At 49.1% G+C, this 24,536-nt stretch overlaps 1 protein-coding gene across 10 annotated transcripts in view; it reads right to left on the bottom strand.

Moving 5' to 3' along the window:
• HERC1 (HECT and RLD domain containing E3 ubiquitin protein ligase family member 1) overlaps nucleotides 1-24,536 on the bottom strand; it is a 3,379,312-nt gene that overhangs the window by 1,467,844 nt on the left and 1,886,932 nt on the right. For all 10 annotated transcript variants that reach the window (XM_069624399.1, XM_069624403.1, XM_069624396.1 and 7 more), the window contains exon 42: nucleotides 15,645-15,867. In XM_069624399.1, coding sequence (XP_069480500.1) covers nucleotides 15,645-15,867 — 223 coding nt within the window. The remainder of the gene's footprint in view (nucleotides 1-15,644; nucleotides 15,868-24,536) is intronic.

Below are 24,536 nucleotides of genomic sequence, written 5' to 3' on the forward strand. Positions count from 1 at the left end.
TATTGATTATATAAAGACTGTGTTCTAACCAATACAGTGTGTGGACATTCCTTTGTGGGGGCTTGGGGACTACACTGTACTTAAGAACCAGCCTGCATCACCTCCTAAGAACCTTGGCCTTGATTGCTCGTCCATTGCTACCGTAATAGAGAATCTGGGCTGGGGTCTTCTGTGCCTCTCTTCTACCATATAGAGAGCAGAAGTACAGACACCCCCCACCGGTCCTTTACAAGGATCACCTGGATGAGGGGTCTTTGGAGAGTCGAAGTGGGACACTGGATGGTGAGAAGCGGTATCACCTTCCCTGTAACACCTTTTCCCCATCCTACCAGGTAGGCTATTAAGGAACTCATCCCACCTACCGCCCGCACCCTTTCCCGACACAAACACTTTCTCATGGACAGTTCACCGTGAGCGACAAAACACAAACACCAGAGCCGTATACCTGACATGTCCCACACCATGGACAGGCAAGGTCAGGCAATTACGGATTATTACACACACTTGACTTCCATCACTCTTCCCCACACGGATAAAAGTCGGAGCACAAAAGCACACTCTGACGGAGGCAAACCACACGAGGAAACAGCAGTTCCAAGATGGCAGTTTAATACAAGGAGAAAGACTGCAAGACCAGATAGAGTCGCAAGGAGGGAAGTACCTATGACCTCTAGAAACTGTTATTTTCACGAGCCTTGGAAAGTGAGAAGCCCAAGACCGGGAACTGAAGATGAACAACCCTACACTGTGCATCAAAAGGTATCCGGGGCACTCCTGTGCCGAGAACCGGGGCCGGGAAAGCGATTGCCACTGTGGTACTGCCCTTGGCTCCTGCAGGGAAGCTGTTCCAGTAAAAGCAGCACAGCTGGTGAGTCGGAGAAACTTTTACGAAATCAGATTGTGTTTGAAGCAAGGTTGCAAGGGGTAACATTGTATGAAGAAATCAACAAAGGACAGTGTTTGAAGCGCATGTAATGAGAGGCGCGAACAAGTGGAAACTAAAGGATTGAATGTACTTTGAAAAAGCTAAATAACATATCGTGTACAGAGTGGTCCGGCACCACGTGGGGGCTCATTTGAAGGTCTCCGTTAGGTATCTAACTGAATGGCAACTGCATTGTAAAAAAGGAACTTTATATCGAGGTGGTCCTGCGATGGGTCAAGCTAAACCCTGTGCATGTTCGAAAGTCTTCAATAAGTATAAAGTGAACTGCAATTAGGCAGAGCCCGGCTGAGGGAGATTAACAGAAAGCGGAAAAGAGATCTGTGCCCGGAAGATGGGGTCCACCTTTACAGAAAAGTGATCTGAGCCCGGAAGATGTGGATCCACCGTAATAGAAAAGGGAACTGAGCCCGGCTGAGTGAGATCCAGGGAGAGACACCAGAATCGCAATTATAAGAAGAAAAGAACTTTCAATTTTTACTTTGTACATCAGGCCCTCTGAATCAAGAGACTTTGATGAGGAAAGAGACCTTAGCACAGAAGGTCCTAATGCTGGAATTGGAACTGTATCCTCGTGGCGAGAAAGCCAGTGTGTTTGCTTGGCTCGAGTTAACCGCCTTTGCCCATGTTGAAAATGTGGGTAAGGGAGGCCAACATCCCGAACATCCGGAATCATTTTGTGAACATTTCTTTCTTTTGCATGAACATTCCTGCACACTATTTGTAAAATAGCAGTAAAGATTGGCAATCATTTCTTTTTTTAGAATAGGCCCTTTCATTTTGACAAAGACTCCACTAGGACTGCATTATTATTATTTGATGGTCATAGCTTGCTCCCATCTGTAGATTTAGGTTTAGATAGGAGTTTTTGTGAAAGTTCAATTGAACTGTGGTCACTTGTGTCGGTCTAATTTAGATACCATGCCTTCCTTACAGTACACAGCATGGAAAAAGTGTGTTGCCAATCTAATCTAATCCCACTGTACTACCCTATTTTGCTTCCCCTTGCTGCTCCATGCAGTGTGCATTTGGGCGCTCTATGCCTTTCTGCCCTATCCGACTCTGCAGGTGTTTTTCTACAGTTTGTGTAGTGCAGTCGGGGAGGGAGATCGGTTACCTCCCAAGAGCCCTACAGTTCCCAAAGCCTGACACTATCACCATCTCTGCCTATACTTCAAAACTCACTGCATTGCCTACGGTGCCCACCATGGACAGGGCCTTGCATGATTTACAATGATTTTTCATCATTGTACACCCACCGGGACACTCAGATCAATTACCGCCATCCCCAAAGACAAGGATGATCATCTTTTAACATTACTGGCTACCAAACGTTCAAACTCCCTATCCAAGTATCTCCACATGGATGGAAGTAAACCATTTGACATTCAGAAAAAACACAAAACATGGCTCTTCTGCCAAAGTGACCAGGATATACAATTATGAACTCAGACTAAACCAACAAGAATTGACAGCTCCAATACATCTCAGCTCATGAGACTTACAGGCCCCCAATCGTCCAATTCAACCTAAACCCTTGACAAAGGGGTTCAGTATGTTGAAACAAAGCAAACGTGCCATGAACACTGCTACGCAATAACTTAATACAAACCCCATTCCACACCGCTAAATAGTCTAACTTTTGACACCCCTTCCACCCCCATCAGAAGCACGGTATACAGAGATTCATACCTGCTTTTCCCTATCAACATCCCACTCCACTCCACCCAAATGCATCCATGACTATCCTCTTAACCCAAGGACCACCCCGATACAAAACATGCCCCAGGGCATGTTTCCCCACCCTAACACAGCAGAATCCATAGTCATGACACAGCTTACAAGTGCTTTCAACCTGCATTCATTAACACAACAGCGTTTCTGCTTATCGCCTTCATCAATAACCCACTAACATTACCCCCTCCATGCTATTTCTTTACAGAGCCAAGGGCAGAGAGGCGACCAATGCTGGCAGAAGAGCGCAATACAAGACAACTTTACCTCACTGTTAGTACAGAAACATTTTCAAGTGTTGCTGTAAACGGTGTAATTTCAACTCCTGACAAAGAATCATTTTGCTGAACCACCATATATGTGGTTTGCCATATTTCTTTTTCATTTGTCAAGAAAGGCAATCTGCTAATGCTGTACACAGACTTCATCCTATTTACCCTTTGCATAAACCACAGAGACATCCTTGTGGAAACATGTCAGTACCCTTTCGTTAACAAATATACCAAGTATTTTTCAGAGTCAAGACTGTGTAGCCATCTTATGTTCTCCAAGAAGTCTGTGTATTTATCACTTGAGAGGTATTAGTATACTGCTAAAAAAACGAATAGGGACCTATCATATCTCCCCCTAGAAAACAATCATGTCAGCCCTAAGTGTTGCTGCCAAAATAGTGCAAATTTTATTCAGAACATCCATCCACATGCTCAGTCTCTCACAAGGGGTTAATGATGTTGAAGTTAAAGAAACTGCTCTCAAGAAAAAAGGATTCATGGCTGTGGCTCTATCCAACTTGTCCCATCTGTGTTTATCGCTGGCTTATGATGGACACAAAAGAGTTTCCATTACAGGTCCTAGAAATTCTGGAAGAAGTGGGATTATTGGATTTTCAGAGGTGACAACTTAAATATATTTAGGTCACTGGACTCTGAACTAAATTGACATGATGAGCTTAAACACGTCTACTACAGGTCTCTTCCATGAAAGTGATAAGTGTACCCAAAAAAGGTAACATTCTGGATAGGACAGAAGCATGCACACTGAAATTACAGTCATTCATAATTTTCAGTATCTGAGCCCTCAGTGGCTTGGATACCCACAGAAGTGTCACATGCCTCCTATGTGGTGTATGTATCTGTCCACTGTGCATCCATTTCTTCATTGGAGTTAAAAGGCCCCAAGAGCATTGCTTGATGGCTTGGAGGAGGGTACCCCCGATCAGTTGGCGCTACAGAGACTGCAAGAGTGCCTGACATCACCCTCTATGTTTGGCATACGCTTATCTAGCAAGTCTGTCAGATGCAGTCCGAATATTATGTGCCTCTTTTATAAGGAGAGAAGTCAAACAAACTGGCCTGATGTTGAAGACCGCACTACCTATACATCAACTCTCCTCCCATACCTCCAGCAACAGGTAGAGGCATTCCATGCAGAAAGTACCACCATGCATGCAGTTTAATGTGTGCTCCATTGTATCAGACTTCCATGTTCATGCCGGCAAGTAGCAGTGCGACACACTGGTGTTAACAAACAAGTCTGCTTCGCTTTTAAGCGCACTGCTATGGTGTTTGATTTTTTGTTTTGGCAAGTTACCATTATTTAACTCTCAAACAGTATGTCAAACATCTAGTTATGCACTGAAATGGTCCTAGGACGTGCATTTGTCAATGAATAAAGTCACTTTATGTTAAGTGCCAAAAAAAACTGCTGATAACCATAGAGGCCCTTTAAAATCAGATTCTGAAGATGATGATACCAATCTGTGCTGCAGCCAAGTGCATCATCTTCAGCAAGGAAGTCTTGACCGATTTATTAGTTTTCAGTACACTCGATATCAGTCACTAAATCAGGAGAGAGGGGCCTGAGCGAGGAGAAGTTGTAAGCTAAGGATTTTTGAGACATGCATGTTTGGACGACCTGAGAACCAACCTTAATTTCCAAGTCTAAACAGCAATGCTCGCAAAGATTGTGCATAACTACCATATTGTATCCTTGCATATCTGTGCTGCAATGTAGGTACTGTGACAAATTAAATATACCTAGAGAGGGGGAGCTCGCGAGCTAGCAACCAAGACAGCTGCAGTCTGCGGTGCTCCACTTTGTATCTCAGAGAGTGGGATGCTGCTGCTGTCGGCACATGACATATCTTGAAATATTGCGCTGGTGGGAAGCCCCGTTACGCCAGGACGTATGATTTCTGGATAAAGAATTGTAACATAATGCTATACTTTACTCTTTGGTCTGCTTTTAAGGCAGATGATACTTCTGGAATACACTGCTATGCCTCAGGAAGCAAAACACTTTGACCTTTTGGAGCCGAACAGACAGTTCGACCAAGAAAAACAGAAAACTGCCTGTAGAGCAGCCTGACAGAAGGCTGTGGGTAGCTTTATAGTTGTGTGCCCATGTTAGGGAGAATTCAGCAGCTTTGTTGGATTTGAAGGGTTTTTTATTTTCTCCTGCTAAGAGTGAGACTCTTTTTCCCACTCTTAGGCATATTTGCTATGTGTGTTCTAGGCTATTTTTCTGTGTTTAATGTATATGGGGTTTATCTCACCCTCATAGGAACCATCTTTATACACATGTGTTACACAGCACTCTCCGTGCAGTGACACAGGGGTGTCATAGTGACCCCCCAAACATAGACTCCATACCCTGCGACTGACTACTGTCTCCCAGGTCATGTAAAGTCCCCATTGACTTTACTAGTCAATCTTTATGAACTAAACCAGTACAAACCTTCCTATTATGGAAGTACTGGAAAGGGTTAATAGTTTTTCCCTAGTGTTCATTTTCGAGGTGGTACCGTACAGTCCCTCTCTCAAAAGTTTCTGGCTGGCGGCAGTGGTTTCTACCAAAAATATTCGACTGCAAATATTTCCCTATGGGATTTTCCCCATTGTTCGAGGCTACCACATTTACTGACAACCTCTTAACATACTGCCGGTTTATTTTTATATTAACTTTACTCCGGTAGGTTTTATTTGCCAGAACTTTCATATAAATTCTTTCTAGTGTCTTTCTCTAAGATCCTAACCCAGGTCGGGGATCCTTTGTTCGTCCTTTTGGCGGGTTTCTGCCAAGAAGCCCTCCTTTCGGCGCCACCGAGTCTGGGGTGGACCCATTGTGTGGGAGGGGGAGTAGGACCCCTGGACAGGGTTGCCTCAGCAACCCATGTCACACTCTGCCCTGATAGGCTGGAGGGTCTTCCGCCAGGATGACCACTCCACTGTTTGAGTGACAGCTAGGCTGTAAGAATGGGGGTCTTTTTGCATAAAAGCAGGGTCGTGAGGACTGGAAGAGCAAGACGTCGCCACTGGAACTAAGCAGCCGAAGAGGAGAGAAGCCAAAGACATCTGCACCAACTGAACCACTGGTGAAGCCTTGCTGCAGAGTCTCACCACTTTTCTCCACACAACGAGAGAAGATCTTCATCTGCAAGAGCCTTCTTCCCTTGAGCTGGTGGGGACAACCAGTTTGCCAATCGCCTTCCAGGACCTGCCTTGGTCGAATCGCCAGTGCACTGCACTCGGAGACTGGATAGCCAGGCACCCGTCCACCACGTCCGCAATTTAAAGAAGCGTACCTTTTACTTCGTTTGGCAGCACTGCGGCTGGTTTCATCCCTGGGCAGTGCAGTAACTCGAACCTTCCTCCACGACGAGAGCCTCTCTTCCTCTGCTGGATCTCCCGAACTGCAGGAACTGCCAGGAACAACCGCCACCGCAGGAGCATCTTCTACATTTTAAGGTACTTTGTTCTGCCAGGCCTCCCTTTTCGTTTGGTACCGCTAATGGCGTTTTAAATCCTTTACCTACCTGCTAGGTTGGCCGCCCCATCATCTAACACTATCTTTCACCTTCTGCAACTGCCTTTTCGAATCGTTTAACAAAGACTTGACTGCAGCTACAAGAAAATGTTTGCTCCTGGGCTCTTTGCCCTGTACCACTGACTCTGGCACAGGCCTATTGACTCTGGCTGAATCTGTTACAACTGCCTTCTCTAGATTGCTTCTCACCTAGAAATGTCTTGGTGCACCTAACTCTTATAACCACCTTTTCCTTCCCACTTTTTTTTTTTACTTGTGAAGTGCCATTTTGCTCAATTTTCACCTCAGTATTATACATGCTAAAGTACTGCATTGCCTAAACATGTTCACAATCTTATTGGGGAGTGTTGCTTGGGTGCCTAAGAGTATATTCCTGTATAACTTGTTCTTTCCCTCCCTTGTGAGCAATTGATAAGAGTGCCATTTGTGTTTGGTTTTCACTGTGCCATTTTGCTCAGTTTTCACTCTTGCTCAACCTTGTCTACAATTTAACCAGGGAGTTGTGTATATTTTTCTTGACTGATTTTAACTTGCTTTAATAACTGTGATTAATGTGTTGAACTAGAAGTGTGTAAAATAAATATATATTCTTTGTCATACAAAGCTTTGGTCAGTGTTTCCTTGCGCCATAGTATTGTAGTCCTATTGTGTAAACCCTGAGTACTGCTCATCTCCCTCTTGAGATAAGTCTGACTGCTTAGCCACAGCTACCAACTAAATCTTTGTGGTACAGACTGATACCAAAGGGGATTTATTGCTCATACCTGTAGTCTTAATCTTCTCTAGTGCACCCTAAGGGAACTGCACAGGATTCTGTCTAACAGCCCACAACACTACAACAATAAAGTGGTGTTAATGACATTCTCATCCGTGAGGGATTACAGGAAGTAAACCATTAGTCCCTTTCTCAAAGGTGTTCCACTGGCCACTCATCCTCTGGTGGAGCTGTCTTTCAGACAATCTAGTAGAGCTCTATTAATGAGCTGATAACATAACTTGATTAGGAATATGAATGATTTGGAAATATCGTATTTGTATAATGGTTGTCACAACTTTCCTAGGAAGTACAAAGGCCATCCAATCAACTTCAAACTATTACCATTGTACAATTAATACTTTCACATCCTGTTAAAAGAAAGCGTATGGCGTATGGAACTCTTATCCAGCAGATGCTATTTGGTTTGAAAGAAAAGTTGGCAAGTTAATACAACGATTTTGATGGAAATCAGATGGCAACTGGGGGAAAAATATGTTTTCCATGGACCTGCTAGTGTGTGTTGAACAGGCAATTATTCTCCTGCTGTAATGAAAATCCCTGGCTCTGGCTCAACAGGATAGGATTTAAGCCCTCAATATGCAATATTTACTGTTTACATCAGTGGGGCTACTTAACCACCAGGTGGAAAAGCTTAGGCAGGGTAAGATTACAATAGGTACTACACCTGGATGAGTGGGCAAAATAAAGGGCCAACTGGTACATTTTCCAGTCTGCCAGGCCATTATTATCTAGTGCTCCCAAGAACAGATAAATGAGCATGTCTTCACATCATAAAGGGGACTGTGTGGCGTCAGTCTCTCTCTCGGGACGAGGTCTTAGTAGCCTCATTCATGGCGACAAAAAGGGTCCCATGAGTCATTACTCATGTTACATGTTTCAGGGAGACCCCAAGCTGCCCCTGCAATTATCGTCTCACAGTTAAAAGCTGGGCAGATTCTGTCCAGAGTCCAACTACGGAATACAGGTTTGGCTTACCTACCTGCGGAAGCAAGTGCTGTAATAGCATGGGTAAAGCCACAAAAACTAATGTGGCTCAGCATTGGCTGAAGGCTTCCACTAAGAGGATTTTCCCTATCGTTATGGTCTTGGCCATGAACCCCCGGAAATAGGTAAGATGTACTGACTGCCAAGTTACAATCCCTGTGGATAAGTGGTATACACCACCTATTTAACCCAATATGGGCACTGAGCTTTATGGGAACCGCAAATCTGGTGCAATGGACAGGTGCCGAAAGTCATCCAGATCCGCCCAGTCCAAAAGAAGAAAAACAGCATTACCGTTGAATGAGTTTCATAAAGTTTCTAAAATATTGGCTCAATGATAAAATAGGAGTATTATAGTACAATAATATCCTAGACCAGGCAATAGACAATACATTCTCCAGAAGGTTTAGACATAAAAATATACTGGATAATTTCTAAAAAGGTGTTTTCATTGTGTTTTTCTTAAGGGTTCCTGCTTATGAAGGCTGTCCTGGAATTTTGCAGCCTCAGCAGATGTTGAGCCCTATGCAACATTCCTTCTGAACTTGTTTCTAACAAGAGAAAGAAAAGTATGACAAGGATCTGTTACACTGGGTTGTCTCTTTAAGAGACATGGACTGTGTCACGTGGTGCGAACACGTGACGCATGACGCTGGGGGGAGGGAGTGCCTACGGGCAGTTAGAAGTTGTATGTTAAATAAAGAAGACGTGTTCCAGAACCCTCGGTGTGCCCGTCCTTATTACGCGGGCCCCTCCGGGCCTAACAACTGGCGACGAGGTGTCTCCCAGGGCCGCCGAGTCCTCCTCCTCCTCCTCCTCCCCGCCTACGGCGCCGCTCCAGCTCCGCAGAGCACGTCGGGCACTGTCGGCCCGCGAGCGCTCGCCTCCTCCTCCACACCAGCTGCCGCACGCCGATCCCGGCCCGCCAGCAACACTCTCCTCCGCGGCTCCCGCGACACGCCGATCCCGGCCCGCCAGCAACACGCTCCTCCGCGGCTACCGCGACACGCAGGAAGGACGCGTGTATAATCCCGAGGATTCCTCCTCCTACGAGAAAAAATAAATAAACAAACAAACCAGCGCTAACGAAATATCCACGTGTGCTCCAGCGGCAAGCCTGATCCCAGGCCCAGCTCCACGTGTGCTCCAGCGGCAAGCCTGATCCCAGGCCCAACTCAGCAGCAGGCCTAGACCCAGACACCCCCAGCACGCCTGACCTGGGCCCGGCCACTGACAGCAAGACACCGACTTCGGGGGGTACGACCATCCGCCTGCCACACCATCTAGGCTCTGGAGACCGCCAGCGGGCCCCCGTTGAAAGGTGGGTGACACCCTGCGCTGCCTGCCAGCCCACACCACCCGCCACCAAGGCAACGGTCCCCCAGAGACAGACGCACGCAGGTGAACTGCATCGCTCACCGTCACAATGAACGCACTCCAAGATCAGCAGGCCCCGGCCTCCCCTGCCCCAGCGGGGAACACAGCAACCACGGCATGGCGCATGCCCCCCCCCTTCTCCATGATGCCGCAGGCAGACAAAGGCCCAAGGTGGGTCGAGTGGTTGGAAGATTTCAACACCTTCATTGACGCCGCGGGTGAAGAGAAATCCCCAAGACTACGCAGCATGTTTCTGAACCTCGCGGGGAACGACATTAAAATACTATTGAAAACCATTCCATCGGCAGAACAAGCGGACTTCGCAGCCCTGAACAGACGGCTGGTGATTGAACCCAACAGGGACTACGAAAGATACATTTTCAATCAGTGCACACAGAGGGCAGATGAAACGGTCGACGAGTTCATCACCCGCTTACGGATAAAAGGCGCGAACTGCCAGTTCCACGCATTCTCCCTAGATGAAGCCATTAGGTTGAGAGTGATTGAAGGGTGTGTATCCCAAACACTAAAGAAGCAACTGTTAAAAAAACCCATCACGATTGATGAGGTCAGCCAGATGGCAAGGATTCTGAAGAGAGTCGAAAAACAAGTGACGCAGATAACTGGCACCGCCTCCTCCAAGCATGATAAGAACGAGATGATCACAGCAATGCAGGCCAATAAGGCCAGGACAACAGAGAGAGGACCCAACCTCAACTACTCGACGATTCCGAGAACACAACGCCAGTGTTACCGCTGTGTAAAGCCGTATCCCCATGCAGGGACATGCCCCGCATTGTCCCAGAAATGCGGCAACTGCGGAAGAGAGGGACATTTCCAATCAGTCTGCAGAGAGGGCAAACCATTCCCGACCCAAAGACCACCAGTCGCCCCGCAGTTCAATATACCCTACAGGAATCCACAAGGCCAAAGCTACCCATCGCGCCCCTTTCAACAAAACCCAAGAAGGTACGTCAGAGTAGTTGAAGACGTCTACCCTTCGGAAGAACCCCAAGGCGATGGAGAATATGAACAAATATCACGCATTAGAGAGGAGTACGACGGGCCCCCAGAGTCTATCTCTCACTACGAGGCAGACCAACAGCACCTCGAAGAGGAAGGTTATCAATATAATCACTATCGGCAAGATGAGTACGTCAACCTCATCATGGACGAAGGACAAGCACGTGAAGCACCCAAGATACCAATGGAAATAGGAGGCCACCAATTCTGTTTCCTGGTTGACTCAGGAGCTACGGTCAACATAATGGGCGAAAAGGAGTTCCACCAAATTCCCAAGATACCGACCTTAGTGCCGTCTGAGTCCAAAATATATCAATGGGGCGCCGACACTCCACTACAATCAATTGGCTTCTTCGCCCGTCACCTCATCCACGGCAACCGTGCCATAACGACAAGCATACACGTCATTCGCAGTCCAACGAAAGGAAGGTGCCTCCTCAGCTACAGGACGGCCTCCTCCCTGGGACTCAGACATACACGTCCGAGATGGTGACAAGATCTATTCATCCGAACCAACCCAAGTAGCAAAAGAGAGCGTGTCAAACGTCCAAGCGGAACCCAGGGAGATGGACTTGATATCAAAAGACGCCATCGTGGAAGAATACCCCCTCATCTGCAAGGGCCTAGGAAAATTGAAAGGACCCTCAGTCAAACTACATATTGACCCCACAGTTCGCCCGGTCCCCCAGCACCCGAGGAGAGTTGGGTTCCACCTCTAAGCTGCAGTGTCAGCTGAACTCAGACAACTCCTAGAAAATGACATAATTGAACCTGCGGTGGGTCCGACCCCGTGGGTCTCCCCACTAGTCATCGTGCCAAAAGAGGGGGGACAGCTCAGACTCTGCGTCGACATGCGCGTCGCCAACACCGCGATCCAGCGTGAGCGACACCCTGGCCCCCGAATCGAGGACATGATCGTCCAAATAAACAAGTCCACCCTCTTCTCAAAACTGGACCTTAATCAGGGTTACCACCAGTTGGTACTTCATCCAGAATCCAGAGGCATAACCACATTCGCCACGCATGATGGCCTATTCCGTTATAAGCGCCTCAACTTTGGCATTTCGTCGGCCGCAGAGATTTTTCATGAAACCATCAGACAAATCATTCGCCCAATCAGAGGGGCACTCAACTACAGCAATGACATCCTAATATTTGGGAAGTCGAAGGAGGAACACGATGTAGCTCTCCACGCCACCTGCAAAGCCATTCAAGAGGCTGGGCTCACCCTCAATGTCGACAAGTGTCGATTCAGCAAGACCAAGCTGAAGTTCTTTGGCCACATATTCTCCGCGGATGGAATGACACCAGATCCCGACAAAGTGGCGACAATCTTCAGCCTACAAGAACCAAGGCAAATAGCAGACGTGCGATCGTTTCTGGGGATGGCAGGATACTGCGCGAGATACATACCACATTATGCCACAATCAGGGAACCGCTCAGGAAAGAAACTCCTTCAAAAAGACATGCTTTTCGCCTGGACGGCAGAATGCCAAGACGCGTTCGACTCAATCAAGCAATACCTAGCGGAAGCCAGAAAACTTGCCTACTTTGACCCCAGCTGGCACACTGAAATCGTGGTCGACGCAAGTCCAGTCGGGCTGGGTGCCATCCTCGCCCAAACAAATGGAACAGACACCCACCCGAGACATGTGGTGGCCTATGCCAGCAGAGCTCTCTCGAAACCTGAGTCCGCGTACTCGCAGGCGGAAAAAGAAAGCCTAGCAGCAGTCTGGGCATGCGAGCACTTCCACAACTTTGTCATAGGAAAAAAATGTACCCTAATAACGGACCATCAAGCCCTGCTCTCACTGTTCGGCAACCCACGAACCAAGATGCCGCCACGAACTGAACGGTGGGGCATCCGCCTGCAAGAACATGACTATCAGATAATACATCGTCCGGGGGGGGGGGGGGGACACAACCCAGTGGACTACCTGTCGAGACACCCCACAGGAGAAGCCACGCAGCGAAAGGGAGACGTAGAATACATCAGTTACGTCACCACAAACGCACTCCCTCCGGCAATATCACTGGAGACGGTCGCAGAGGCGTCAGCTGCAGATCCGTCCATAGCACTGGCTATCAACCTCACAAAACACAACAGATGGAAGTCATACAGGAAGTTTGACGGAACATCCAGACGCAAATCGAGATGAACTGGAAAGGTTGGCAAAAGTTCATACGGAGCTAGCCGTCAAGGACAAGTCCATACTTCTCCGAGGGTGCAGAATAATAATCCCAGCAGCCCTGCGGTCGGACATTATAAAGACGGCCCATGAAGGCCATCGCGGGGCGGACAACACCAAACAGCAACTTCGGTGCCACGTATGGTTCCCATTCCTTGATGCGCTAGTAGACCGTTGGGTACGAAACTGCATGGCATGTCAATGCACAGCCAGGGCCGAAGCCCCCGCACCGCTACAGTCCCTTCAGATCCCTGATCACCCGTGGGAAAGAGTGGCAATAGATTTTTACGGGCCCCTCGAGTCCGGGGAGTACCTACTCTTGTTCATTGACGAGCACTCTCGCTTCCCAATCGTGAAGAAGTCGCGGTCAACAGCCTTCGCCCACATAGCAGCTGTATTTGACGAGGTTGTGAGTGAGTGGGGCATACCAGAAGTCATCAAGTCGGATAACGGCCCGCCGTTTTGTGGCCACGACTTCGCAACTTTCGCCAAGCATCTGGGATTCAGACACCAGAAAATAACACCAAGATGGCCACAAGCCAACGGGATGGCCGAGAGATTCATGTCATCTAACAAGAAGACCCTACAAAGAGCCAGACTAGAAAATGTTGACCCTCACCAGGCCCTGTGCAGGATGCTTCGGGACTATCGAAACACACCACATGCGGCCACAAACAGGACACCGGCTGAGATGATGGTAAAATACCAAGTTCGCACTCGTATCATAAGACACCCCAACAACAAACCGGAAGCAGATCCGGAAGTCCTAGCGAGAGATGCGGAACGGAAGGAACGGGCCCGCATCCAAACAGATGAGAAAAGAGGTGCTCGCCTGAAAGAGATCCAGGTTGGAGACGAAGTACTGGTCCAACAGACGATGGTCAAAAAGACTGACCCAAGGTTCTCCCCCCAGCCGCTTCTCGTGACGGCCACAAAAGGAACCATGGTGACAGCTGAAAATGAAGAGCGGGAAATAACCCGGAATTGCTCGCAGTTCAAGCTAACCACCGTTCAGGGCCAGCAGGAACGAGATCCCCCGGATCCGAAACCGATGCCTATGGACCCGAGAGACTCACTGTGGTCGCCACCGAGATTTTTACCTCGCCCAGGAATGAAGAGAGTGCAAGAGCCAGAAGATGATCCGGGAGAAGCCGCCAACGGTCGACCCCATCGGGTCGTGAAGAAACCGTCGCGCCTAGTTGAAGAATGTTGATGTTGATGTCGCAAGGACATTTGTCCGGGGGTGATGTTACACTGGGTTGTCTCTTTAAGAGACATGGACTGTGTCACGTGGTGCGAACACGTGACGCGTGACGCTGGGGGGAGGGAGTGCCTACGGGCAGTTAGAAGTTGTATGTTAAATAAAGAAGACGTGTTCCAGAACCCTCGGTGTGCCCGTCCTTATTACGCGGGCCCCTCCGGGCCTAACAGGATCCTGGCTCCTCTCAGTATCCTGATATGGTGTATGGTTGTAGTATTGTCTGTCTGACACAAAGCTGATTCTCATTTCCAGGACACTAATGTGATGACGTGTTCTGAAGAAATCCATCATTAATCCTTATTGTTTGGTGGTTTGCTTTTTTTTCTTAAAAAGTAGTTTAACTATTTCTCTTATGGGGAGTGTGCACATTTAACTAAGGGGCTTAACCTTTCTGCAGTCCACTACAGGTTTCCCAAAATGCATCTCCATTTTTACAATGCTATGCTAAAAGCAGATATTTTCTAATCATACGATGTGTAACAGACTCCAGCTAATCTTATTGCAAGGCAAAGTTCCAACAGATTCTCCCAAGCATTTCAATTTGTCAACACTCCTTTTTTTCCAATGTGACATTTTGTGAACTAGGGCTTGATAACCAATGGTGTTCTCTGTAGATGACCCATGGAGCAATATCGAGAGATTTTTCATGGAAAATTGTTCTGCATCAGAGTTGTTTTAAAGTCACTGGAGCACATTCAGGCTCAGATAGCTTGACACCAAGATAGGCATTACATATTTGTTCCTGCTTTGTCAGAAGTCAGACTTTTAGAATACTAGCACATTCCTGACACTTAATATTTACAGACATCACCCTTTTTGACCAGTTGTCCGCTGTTTCCATCCTTTCTGTAGAGAAAATGCATTCCTTTGGTAAGAAAGCAGGGCTAACTGACTGCCCTAAGAGATGCCAGTGGTAGGTGAGAATTCCAGGTGCATAAACTGCAGAGCATTACTGGGCTATGCCAATGATCATCCAGATACAGCAGAAAGGTAGAGATTAAAGTTTGCAGCGAGTGATATTGAATTGCCTATATTACATTACACATGGAGCAGAGGCTGAGGCATTCAGGTGAGGCAATGCCTACCATGGCTTTCTAAGCCATGAGACCGGTTTAGATTTTAACAATGCAACCACAAGAGTTTCTGTCATGGCCTCTGGTACATCCCAATTCATCTCAGGCAAGCCTCTATCACAGGCAGAGCATTTTGAGAAATAATGGACTTCGGCAGTTCCAGAGAGGGAAATAAAAGGTTGCCAATTATACTACTCTTCTGAAAATCCATAAAGGAGAGCACTGTTTTAGTATAAACCTCACAACTAAGAAAAGAAGGAACTCAAATAATCGTTTGCATTGCCCACAAAGCACAATACAATTTGCTCATTTTTAACATGTTAATGTGTTATTTGTTGTTTCATATACTTAATAAACTAGTCTGGTTTTCAACTTAAACATTTGATGATTATCAATTATTTTTCATTACAGAATTTTCAATGTACACAGATGTTAAAGACAAGACGAAACAGATACCTTTCACAGAATCCTTCTTCTGCTTCAGCAGCATCAGCAGCAGGGATTGGAGATTGCAGATAACTTGGATCACTCGATTTCCCATTGTTTCCTTGAAGTGCTCCCTGACAAGAATCTGAAATTTCACCAGACTGAGGCTCCTCCTCATCGTCGTTCCCAGGATGTTCTATCATCCACATAGCAAGCACTGTGATATTCTGTGCATCAGCTTCGCCTCTAGCCCCTGAAAGCACCAACACACTTCACTTAAATGCTTTTCAGGAAGGACACTGGCACATATGGATAAGTTAAAGTGGAGAAAAACGTCATCATTCTGAGTTTTCATCTTCGAAATAGCTACAGGCAGACACTGGATATAAATATTTTTAATAGCCACCAAGTGGCACAGACATGATTATATGACGAACTCGTTCACAGTGTCATAGCTACTGATATTCATTTATATATTTAAACTCTTGTAAAGCGCAACATTCATGCTATGTTATCTTGGTGCTGGAAATTACCGCAAGAAGTGACAATCAATGAAAGGAGGTTAGAAGAATACATTACTTATCTCTCTGTAATGTTCTTTCTGATGTATATTGCTTCCACAGATTCCTCATATATGATATGCTATCTCCAGAGCAGCAGATCTTCAGAAACTTTGACACCACCAGGGGGGCACAGCGCGTCTCTGTGTTGGCTCTGCCTGACGCCTCATAGCACCCAGCGGAAGACATTAATTTTTTTATTGTGCATTTTTAGGCGCTTATACAACAAGTAAGTTGTGTTGCAAAGCGCCAACATGGCAGCAGTGAGGGAACAAGGGATTGAAAACAATACATTTACTGGGGAATAAAGACAAACCTAGTGGGCCTTGTGAGTATTCAGAACGTCCAAGTACAAAGAAAGAAGAGGGGGGAGGGAGTGGTAGTAAGTGCTGGAATGGCCCTGCTCGGGGTGAGCAGCATATGTGGCAAGTGTAGTAAGTGCTAGGGAGCATTGAGCTGCGATACGTGGGTACGTGCAGGCCTACAGTGGGGGTAGGCCAGTGGGTGCCAAGGCAAGTGCTGTGTGCAGGCAGAAGCTGAGGCGATTGGGTATGGGAGGCCAGGGCCCGAGGAAACATAAGAGCCCTGGTCACCAATCATAGCGACTTTGAGGTTAGCAGAGGGAAGGAGGAAGTGAAAAGGAAAGTCTTGAGGAGTTTCTGGAAATTTGAGGAAGTCAGGCTCAAGACTAAGGGGAAGGCTGTTCCACAATAGGGAGCTTGCTGAATCTAGAGATCAGCCTCCGGCCCTCTGTTTAGCAAAACACTTCACGCACAGAGATTTGGAAGTAGAGGAACATAGTGGTCCAGAGGGAGAATATTTAGTGATAATCTGTTGCAGAGAACCACAGAACTTGTGAAGATGCACTAGCGGTCCACCAAAAGGGGCAGCTTGAGAGGAGGATGAATACGTGGGAGGAACATCTATCGGAAAGAATATTAGCAAGAGGTAAGTCATTTGTTCTTCTAAAGGATTGCCCCCTACTATGAATTCTTCATCTATGACAGACTCCCAAAGTAGTATGTGTATCTGGAAAAGAAAGGAGAGCAAGAGGACAACATCTAAACCAGAACACACTGGAGGATGTCTCTGCAGAAGTGTGCGTCCTGTCCCGATAAGGGACTCGAAACAGTAATGTTTGGAAAGCATTTGCATACAGCCTACGTAGCTGCTTTGCAAAAGTCCAAGAAACAAACTCCACCCTTCCCATCTTTAGGGCCGAGGTGGCAGCCAAACATCTGGAAGAATGAGACCTTCAGGAGCTTCCATTTCTAGCCAGCTCATAGCATTATGAGATTCAGAGAATGATCCACCTTGCGGGGTTGGTAGATCACAGCCTTGTCAACAAGGTCAGCAACTTAACCCAAAAAAAGCTGGTCATCTTTCCTGACGTCACTCATCCCAGAGATGTAGAGGACAGCCCACATTGGGTCCAGTCGACAGAATCGCTCTGCTGCCTTGGAAGGAGAAGGCCTACTTAAAAAAAAAAAAAAGGAGGTTGGATTTTTTGAGAGAGATGGAAGCCTGGGACCACCTTAAGGAGAAAGGAAGGTCTCACTCTGAAAGTCACTTTCTCTTTGGAGAAAAAAAATAGGAAGGAGGTTAAACAGATAAGTCAGGCACCCTACTCGGGAAGTGGTGGCAACCAGGACAAGGCTCACAAAATCTTCTCGCCCACATGCATAATAGAGAAGATTTTATGAAGATCGAGTACCATTTGCATGGTACCCGAAATTACTAGCAAATACAGGGATGTTTAAAATGTATCTGCAATTGAATACAAACCAACTTTGTTTGCATTAAATGGCACAAAGTTTTCACTGTGCGAGGCTGGCCTCTAGGTGGCGGTTTTGTGCCAAAAATTAAGTGTGCTTTTTATGACATGCACCATTTTACAGAAATCATGGTTACATTTTTTTATCAGCATTAAACATGTGACAAGTGCATTTCTTTTACGTCGAGTATGAAAACTAAGGAGCTCCATCTGCAGGACTAGAGGAATTTGTATGAATTTGAGATCCCTGCCGAAAAATCCTCTTAAGTCAGAGCAATCTGTATGGTCCAGCCTTGCCAAAACGGCACAAACACAATCCACGAAAACCTGGTAATCTTTATTGACGTTCCTCATCCAAGATGCACAGTAGCGAGAGCCTGCACCGGGCCCAACCATTGAAATCATTCCTCTGCCTTGGAAGGACGAGAGCAAGGAAAAATAAAGAAGAACAAGTTACTTTCTTACCTGGTAACGTTCTTTCGATGGGATGGTCCGACGACGTATTCCATATCTATGACATGTAATCACCACAGCTGTGCTGCTTCGGAAACTTTTTTCGGGGTCTGCGTCCTGCGTCGATGCGCCGTCGTCGAGGACCTCCTCCGACGTCCGATGTCATCCGATGTGATAAGTAGGACGCACGACGCCCGTAGCCTCAGTTGTAGTTTTTTCCCCCAGAACGTGTGACACTAGCCAACTGCCAGTCAGACACAAAGCCTTGCGGAACGTAAGCTGCAATCGCAAAGAAATTCTGCAGCGGGGAAGGCAGGGCGGGAGCGATATGGAATACGTCGTCGGACCATCCCATCGAAAGAACGTTACCAGGTAAGAAAGTAACTTGTTCTTCGAGGGGATTGGGTCCTCCGACGTATTCCATATCTATGACAGACTCCCAAAGCAGTACCAGAACAAGGAGGAGGGAAAGAATTTAGAATCAAAATTTAGAATAGCGGGGGCCACCAGGGGGCGCGGGCAGGATGGACGCCTGAACGTCGAGCTCCGCACCCAGCCCCGGGTGAATCACGATTTATCGGCGAAACGAGGGTCCCATATACTACGCGACCCCCCCCAAAAGACGTGGAAGCCTGTGGCCCCCACCTGGGTCCAACTTTGGTTCCGATCCGACGCTCCTGTGCGGAGTTACACGGACCAAGGCGATATCGGCTGCCCCTCCCCCACGACCTGGCGCGGAGTGGCGCAGGAGACAGCACGAGCCGCGCCGCCCACGAATAGGCCCGAGAGGGTGAGCCCGCGGCGCTTCCTCCCCTGGGCATCCTCCGACTTGAAGAAAACCGTCCACCCACACAGGGAACGCACGCCCGGCGCCTCTGGTGCCCGAGGCCCGGCCTGACCCGGAGAAAGGCGGCGTCCGTCGTAAACTGGCCGACACGAACCCCTCATGAACTGGAGAGAGAACTTGCTGAAATATCAGTTTGTTCCCAAAGAAAGGACCATGGCCGCCGGTAGCCCCACCGTCCCACCCCCGGATCTGGGGGCTATCCAGAACAACATCCAAACGATTCTGGAGGAGATACGAGGTATGAGGACAGACATGGGGGCCAAACTGGCCGACCTCACCACCAAGGTCGCCACCCTAGAAGACCGCGTGGAGGGCGTCGAGAATAACCAACTTTCGGCGACACTCCTCGAAACCCAAATGGACATGAGACTCCGAGACATGGAAAGGCGCGAGGAAGAGCTTCGGTTCAAGGTTGACGACATGGAAAATAGGGAGAGGAGGAACAACCTTCGAATCTTTGGCCTGATGGAATCTGAGGGCGAATCCGTACAAGGACTTGAAGGCAAAGTGCACGATATCGTGAGGATCGCCCTGGGAACGGAAGACGTGGGGGCGACCAACTTCGACAGGGTGCACCGAGCGGGGGGGGGAGGCAGAGGCCCACGCTCGGTTCTGGTTCGGCTGCACTACTACAGGGACAAGATCAGAATCCTGGAAAAGGCGAGACATCTTGGCACCATACAGTACGGTGATTCAAAGGTATCCATCTTCCAAGACCTCTCGGCCCTAACCCTGTCAATGAGGAGGAAATGCGGCACACTCACAAGATGGTTGCAGGGAAAAGGAGTCCGATATCGGTGGGGTCACCCCTTCTATTTGGAGTTTGAGTGGCTAGGTGAGAAACACCACCTGGTGTCGGAGGAGGACATACGAAGAGCCACGGACGATCTGGTGAACGACCAGGCGGGCCATTCGGGCGCCCAGGAGGGAGGACCACGGGACCCCCCTAGGGGTCCCGACGGCCCAGGAAATCACAGTGGGAAATCTAAGGTCAAGGGGGCCCGAAAGTTTCGGAAAACCAGACACCCGTCGATGAACCCGGAAAATCACACTGACTCATGAAAATGACGTTCGATTGGAAGGAGAGAAAATCATGAGGTGAGAGACGATTCAGGGTACGGACGCAGGAGGCCCCGGGCCCACGAACTGCCTTGAACGGACACCGCGGCGGTGTCGCGTTTGGCCCACCGGACCTTGGGTCGGCAGACCATTATGTTAAAAAGTTAACTGTTTATTTGTGTTGCCCCGCGTTTGGGTTTCTGGTTGTGGGTTGAGGGCCCGGGCGGGGTCTCTGGTTTTTGTCTCGGTTAAGTGCACCGAAGGCCTGCAGGGGCCGACCTGAATCGGACTTGCGATCTGGGACTCTCCAGACACACGAAAACCCCGGGGCTGGGGTTGGAGTCCTTGGTGGTTCGTTGACCGGCCCCAACACATGTTGGGGAGAGTGGACGGACGCCTCAAGGTACAAGGGTGGGGAGGGGGGAGGGAAGACACGGGGAGGGGGGTCAGTTGCAAGGGGGGAGGGGATGGGGGGGATAACGGGGTAGTTTGGGGGACTCAGGGGGAAATTCAGTTCAGACCGCAAGAATACGCTTGGCAAGGGGCACTAAAATTCAATCACCACGAGGGGTTCAGAATACGCACACGGTATGATGACAACGATTGAAGGGAAGGTGGGCACGTTAAATGTCAAGGGTCTAAACTCTCAAAATAAAAGATCCCTCACGGGCAACATGTTCCGAAAACAACACCTGACGGTCCTATTTCTACAGGAAACACATTATAAGCGCGGGAGGGAATCCAGAATCAAGGGGAAAGACATCGGTAGCAACTATTGGGCTTCACACCCGACCTCGAAGAAGGAGGGGGTGGGCATTCTCCTGGGAAGGGCTCTCCAACTAACGGGGGTGGAAACCAAGAGGGGGTTTGGGGGTCGATTTCTGGGTGTCAAGGGGCTTTGCGAGGGGCAGCGAGTTACTCTCGCCACCGTATACGCGCCCAACACGGGCCAGGTGGAGTTCCTCACACGGATCTTTGGTGTCATGGATGAATGGGCCGAGGGGGCCATGATTCTCGGGGGTGATTTTAATCTCATAGCCGACCCCCAACTGGACTGGTGGTCCGCCAGAGGTGGGGTACCCAAGGGGATCACGAGGGATAACCTGGCCTTGCAGAACCTCTTGAAGGATCACTACTGGGTAGATGTTTGGCGCAAGGCGTACCCGGCCCAGGGTGGTTACACATTCTTTTCTCCCCCGCACTGCACCTACACCAGAATCGACCTTCTGTTGGCCTCAGAGGAGGGAGATGGGGCGATGACCCAACCAAAAGTCGAGACCATAACGTGGTCGGACCATGAACTACTTATAGCTAACTGGTCCCTGCCCATCGCCCCGAGATCGGCTCGATGGCGGTGCAACGACACGCTCCTTAGGGATCCAGTATTCCGTGAGTTCATGAAGCAGGAAATGCTGGCCTACTTCGAGACAAATGACACGGGGGAGACGGACATGTCCATGGTATGGGAAGCGGGGAAGGCCACCTTCAGAGGCCTCCTCATAGCGGAGGGCTCGAGGCGTAAAAGAGAGAGGGGCCTGATCGAGAGCAGACTCCGAGGGGAGCTGCAGATCTTGCGGGCCAGACTGGGAGTCCCGGGAGTGGACCGGAGGGCACTATTGGACGAGATGCAGGGCAAAAGACAGGAGCTCCATACGGTTCTCATAGGGGAGGTGGTTAAGAGGATGCGATATACCAAACAGAGATACTACGAACAGGGCGACAGGGTAGGCACTCTGCTGGCTCAGAGGTCGAGGGGGTGTAGAGTGGAGAGAGGGATTACCCGGTTGACCGACGAAGAGGGCAGGGTTCATGGGAACCGGCATGAAGTGACGGAATGCTTTGCTGAGTACTACAGCAAACTCTATTCTAGGCAAGCGGGCGAATCTCGGGAGGACATTGCCTCCTACCTGGCAGAACACCCCCTCCCCAAACTGACCGACCAGGACTTGGAGGCCCTCGAGGGGGAAATTTCAGAAGAGGAGGTGGAGGGTGCCATCAAGAGACTGAAGGCCGGAAAGGCTCCTGGCCTTGACGGCTACACAGCGGATTTCTATAAACAGACCCAGTCCACCTTAGTGAAGCCCCTGACCAAATTGTTCAACCAAATTAGAGGCAACGACACGATCCCCCCGACTTTCCTACAGGCCCTCATCACCGTCATACCTAAACCTGGTAAAGACCGGGCAGCTTGTGGGTCTTACAGACCCATTTCACTTCTCAACTTAGATGCCAAGATCTTTGCTAGGATCCTGGCCTCCAGATTGGAAAACTCCCTCCCACGCCTGATACATCCTGATCAGGCGGGATTCGTCCTCAATAGACAGGGTTCCGATAATTTAAGGAAGACCCTCCATGTATTGGCCACGACCGAGGCCAGGAATGAAGGCGCTCTCCTACTGGCTCTTGACGCGGAGAAGGCCTTTGACAGGGTCAGCTGGGCTTTCATGAGGGAGGTTCTCTTGTCAGTGGGGATGGGTCCAAGGTGGTTGGGATGGATATCCGCGCTCTACTCCTCCCCCTCGGCCAGAGTGGTGGCTAACGGGATTGAGTCTAGGGAATTCCCCCTTGAACGTGGCACGAGGCAGGGATGCCCCCTGTCTCCGTTAATCTACGCATTGGTGATGGAACCGTGGGCAATCTCGATCCGCAATGATGCGGACATCAGTGGTGTACAGATGGGGGATATGCACTGCAAGATCTGCCTCTTTGCGGATGACGCCCTGCTCTATGTCACCAGACCGTCCCAAACAATCCCTCGGGTTCTGCAGGGCCTCGCAAGATATGGAGAACTATCGGGGTATAAGGTTAATTTGGACAAATCGGTCGCATTCATGGGTGGGAACCTGCCAGACACGGAGGTGACCTTTGTGGAGGGTCTCCCCTTCAAGCGGAGCGATGAGGGGTTCCGTTACTTGGGAGTCCAAATCACACGTAACCTTGAGGACCTGTATGGGGCCAACTTCCCCCCCCTCTGGTCAGCAATCAGGAGAGACATAGAAAGGTGGGCGGGAACGGGTCTCTCATGGATGGCACGCCTTAACCTTATAAAAATGGTTATCCTCCCAAAATTTCTGTTTCTCTTTCAAATGCTCCCGGTCCAAGTCCCCAAGGCCTTTTTTGACGAGACAAAACGCATCCTCCTTAGATTCCTCTGGCAGGGCAAAAAACACAGGATTTCATACGAGGTTCTGACTAGGACCAAGGAAGATGGAGGGGTGGGCTACCCTGATCTCGAGACGTATTATAGGGCTTCCCAGTTGAGGATCCTGGTCGATCACTTCTCACCGGGACCGAAAAAACAGTGGGTAGCCATGGACAATAGGCCCCTGGCGCCCGTCACACTAGAGGAATGGCTCTGGGTCCCAAGGAGAACGATCCCCAGATCAGTCTTGAACCACCCGATTCTAAGAGTACTGTGGTCCCTGTGGAGAGAGGGAGGTTACTATAGATGGCTCACGACATGGCCCTCCCCCTTGAGCTGCATCTGGGCCCCTCCTTTCCTGGCCAAAATAGCGGAACCAGCAGCCTACCAGACATGGTTCGAGGCGGGCCTTAGTAGGACCGGCCAGTTGTGGGTGGGGGGCTCCTTCCTCCCCTTGAAGGACCTTGAGGAAGCCCTGGGAATAGGCATGCTTTCCCCGTTCCGATATCTTCAGCTTAAGGGTGCCCTCACGGAACCATCTTGGGGTGATACCCTCAGGAGGGAACTCACAGACTTTGAAAAACTCCTTCTGACCGCAAGGGGCTCCAAGGGGATAATCTCCCGCCTATACAAGCTCTTTCTGTTCTCCATCCCCCGAGACCCGCCACCAGCACGCATACAATGGGGTAGGGACCTGGGCGAGGAAATTGATGACGAGAGATGGACAGAGATGTGTAGACGGGCCAATCGATCCACATCCTCCCTCCAATATCGCCATCAGGCCCTCAAGATATTACATAGATGGCACTACCCCCCGCAAAGAATAGCCAAAATGCGTCCAGGATATGACCCACACTGTTGGAAATGTAGGACAGAGAGAGGTGACTATATCCACATGTGGTGGGGATGCCCAGTGGTCCAGAAATACTGGGACAAGGTGCGGACCTGGATCAAAGGGGTAGATGGGATAGAACGAGTATCCTGCCCGTGGCTCTTCCTCTTCGGGATTAGTAACGAAGAGGACCGGGGTAACACTCATGATCACATGCTCCAGGTGATGCTGGTAGCAGCTAGATGCTGTCTAGCG

The sequence above is a fragment of the Ambystoma mexicanum genome, chromosome 11 (assembly GCF_040938575.1).
Source record: "Ambystoma mexicanum isolate Mex_15411 chromosome 11, UKY_AmexF1_1, whole genome shotgun sequence".
Lineage (NCBI taxonomy): Eukaryota > Metazoa > Chordata > Amphibia > Caudata > Ambystomatidae > Ambystoma > Ambystoma mexicanum.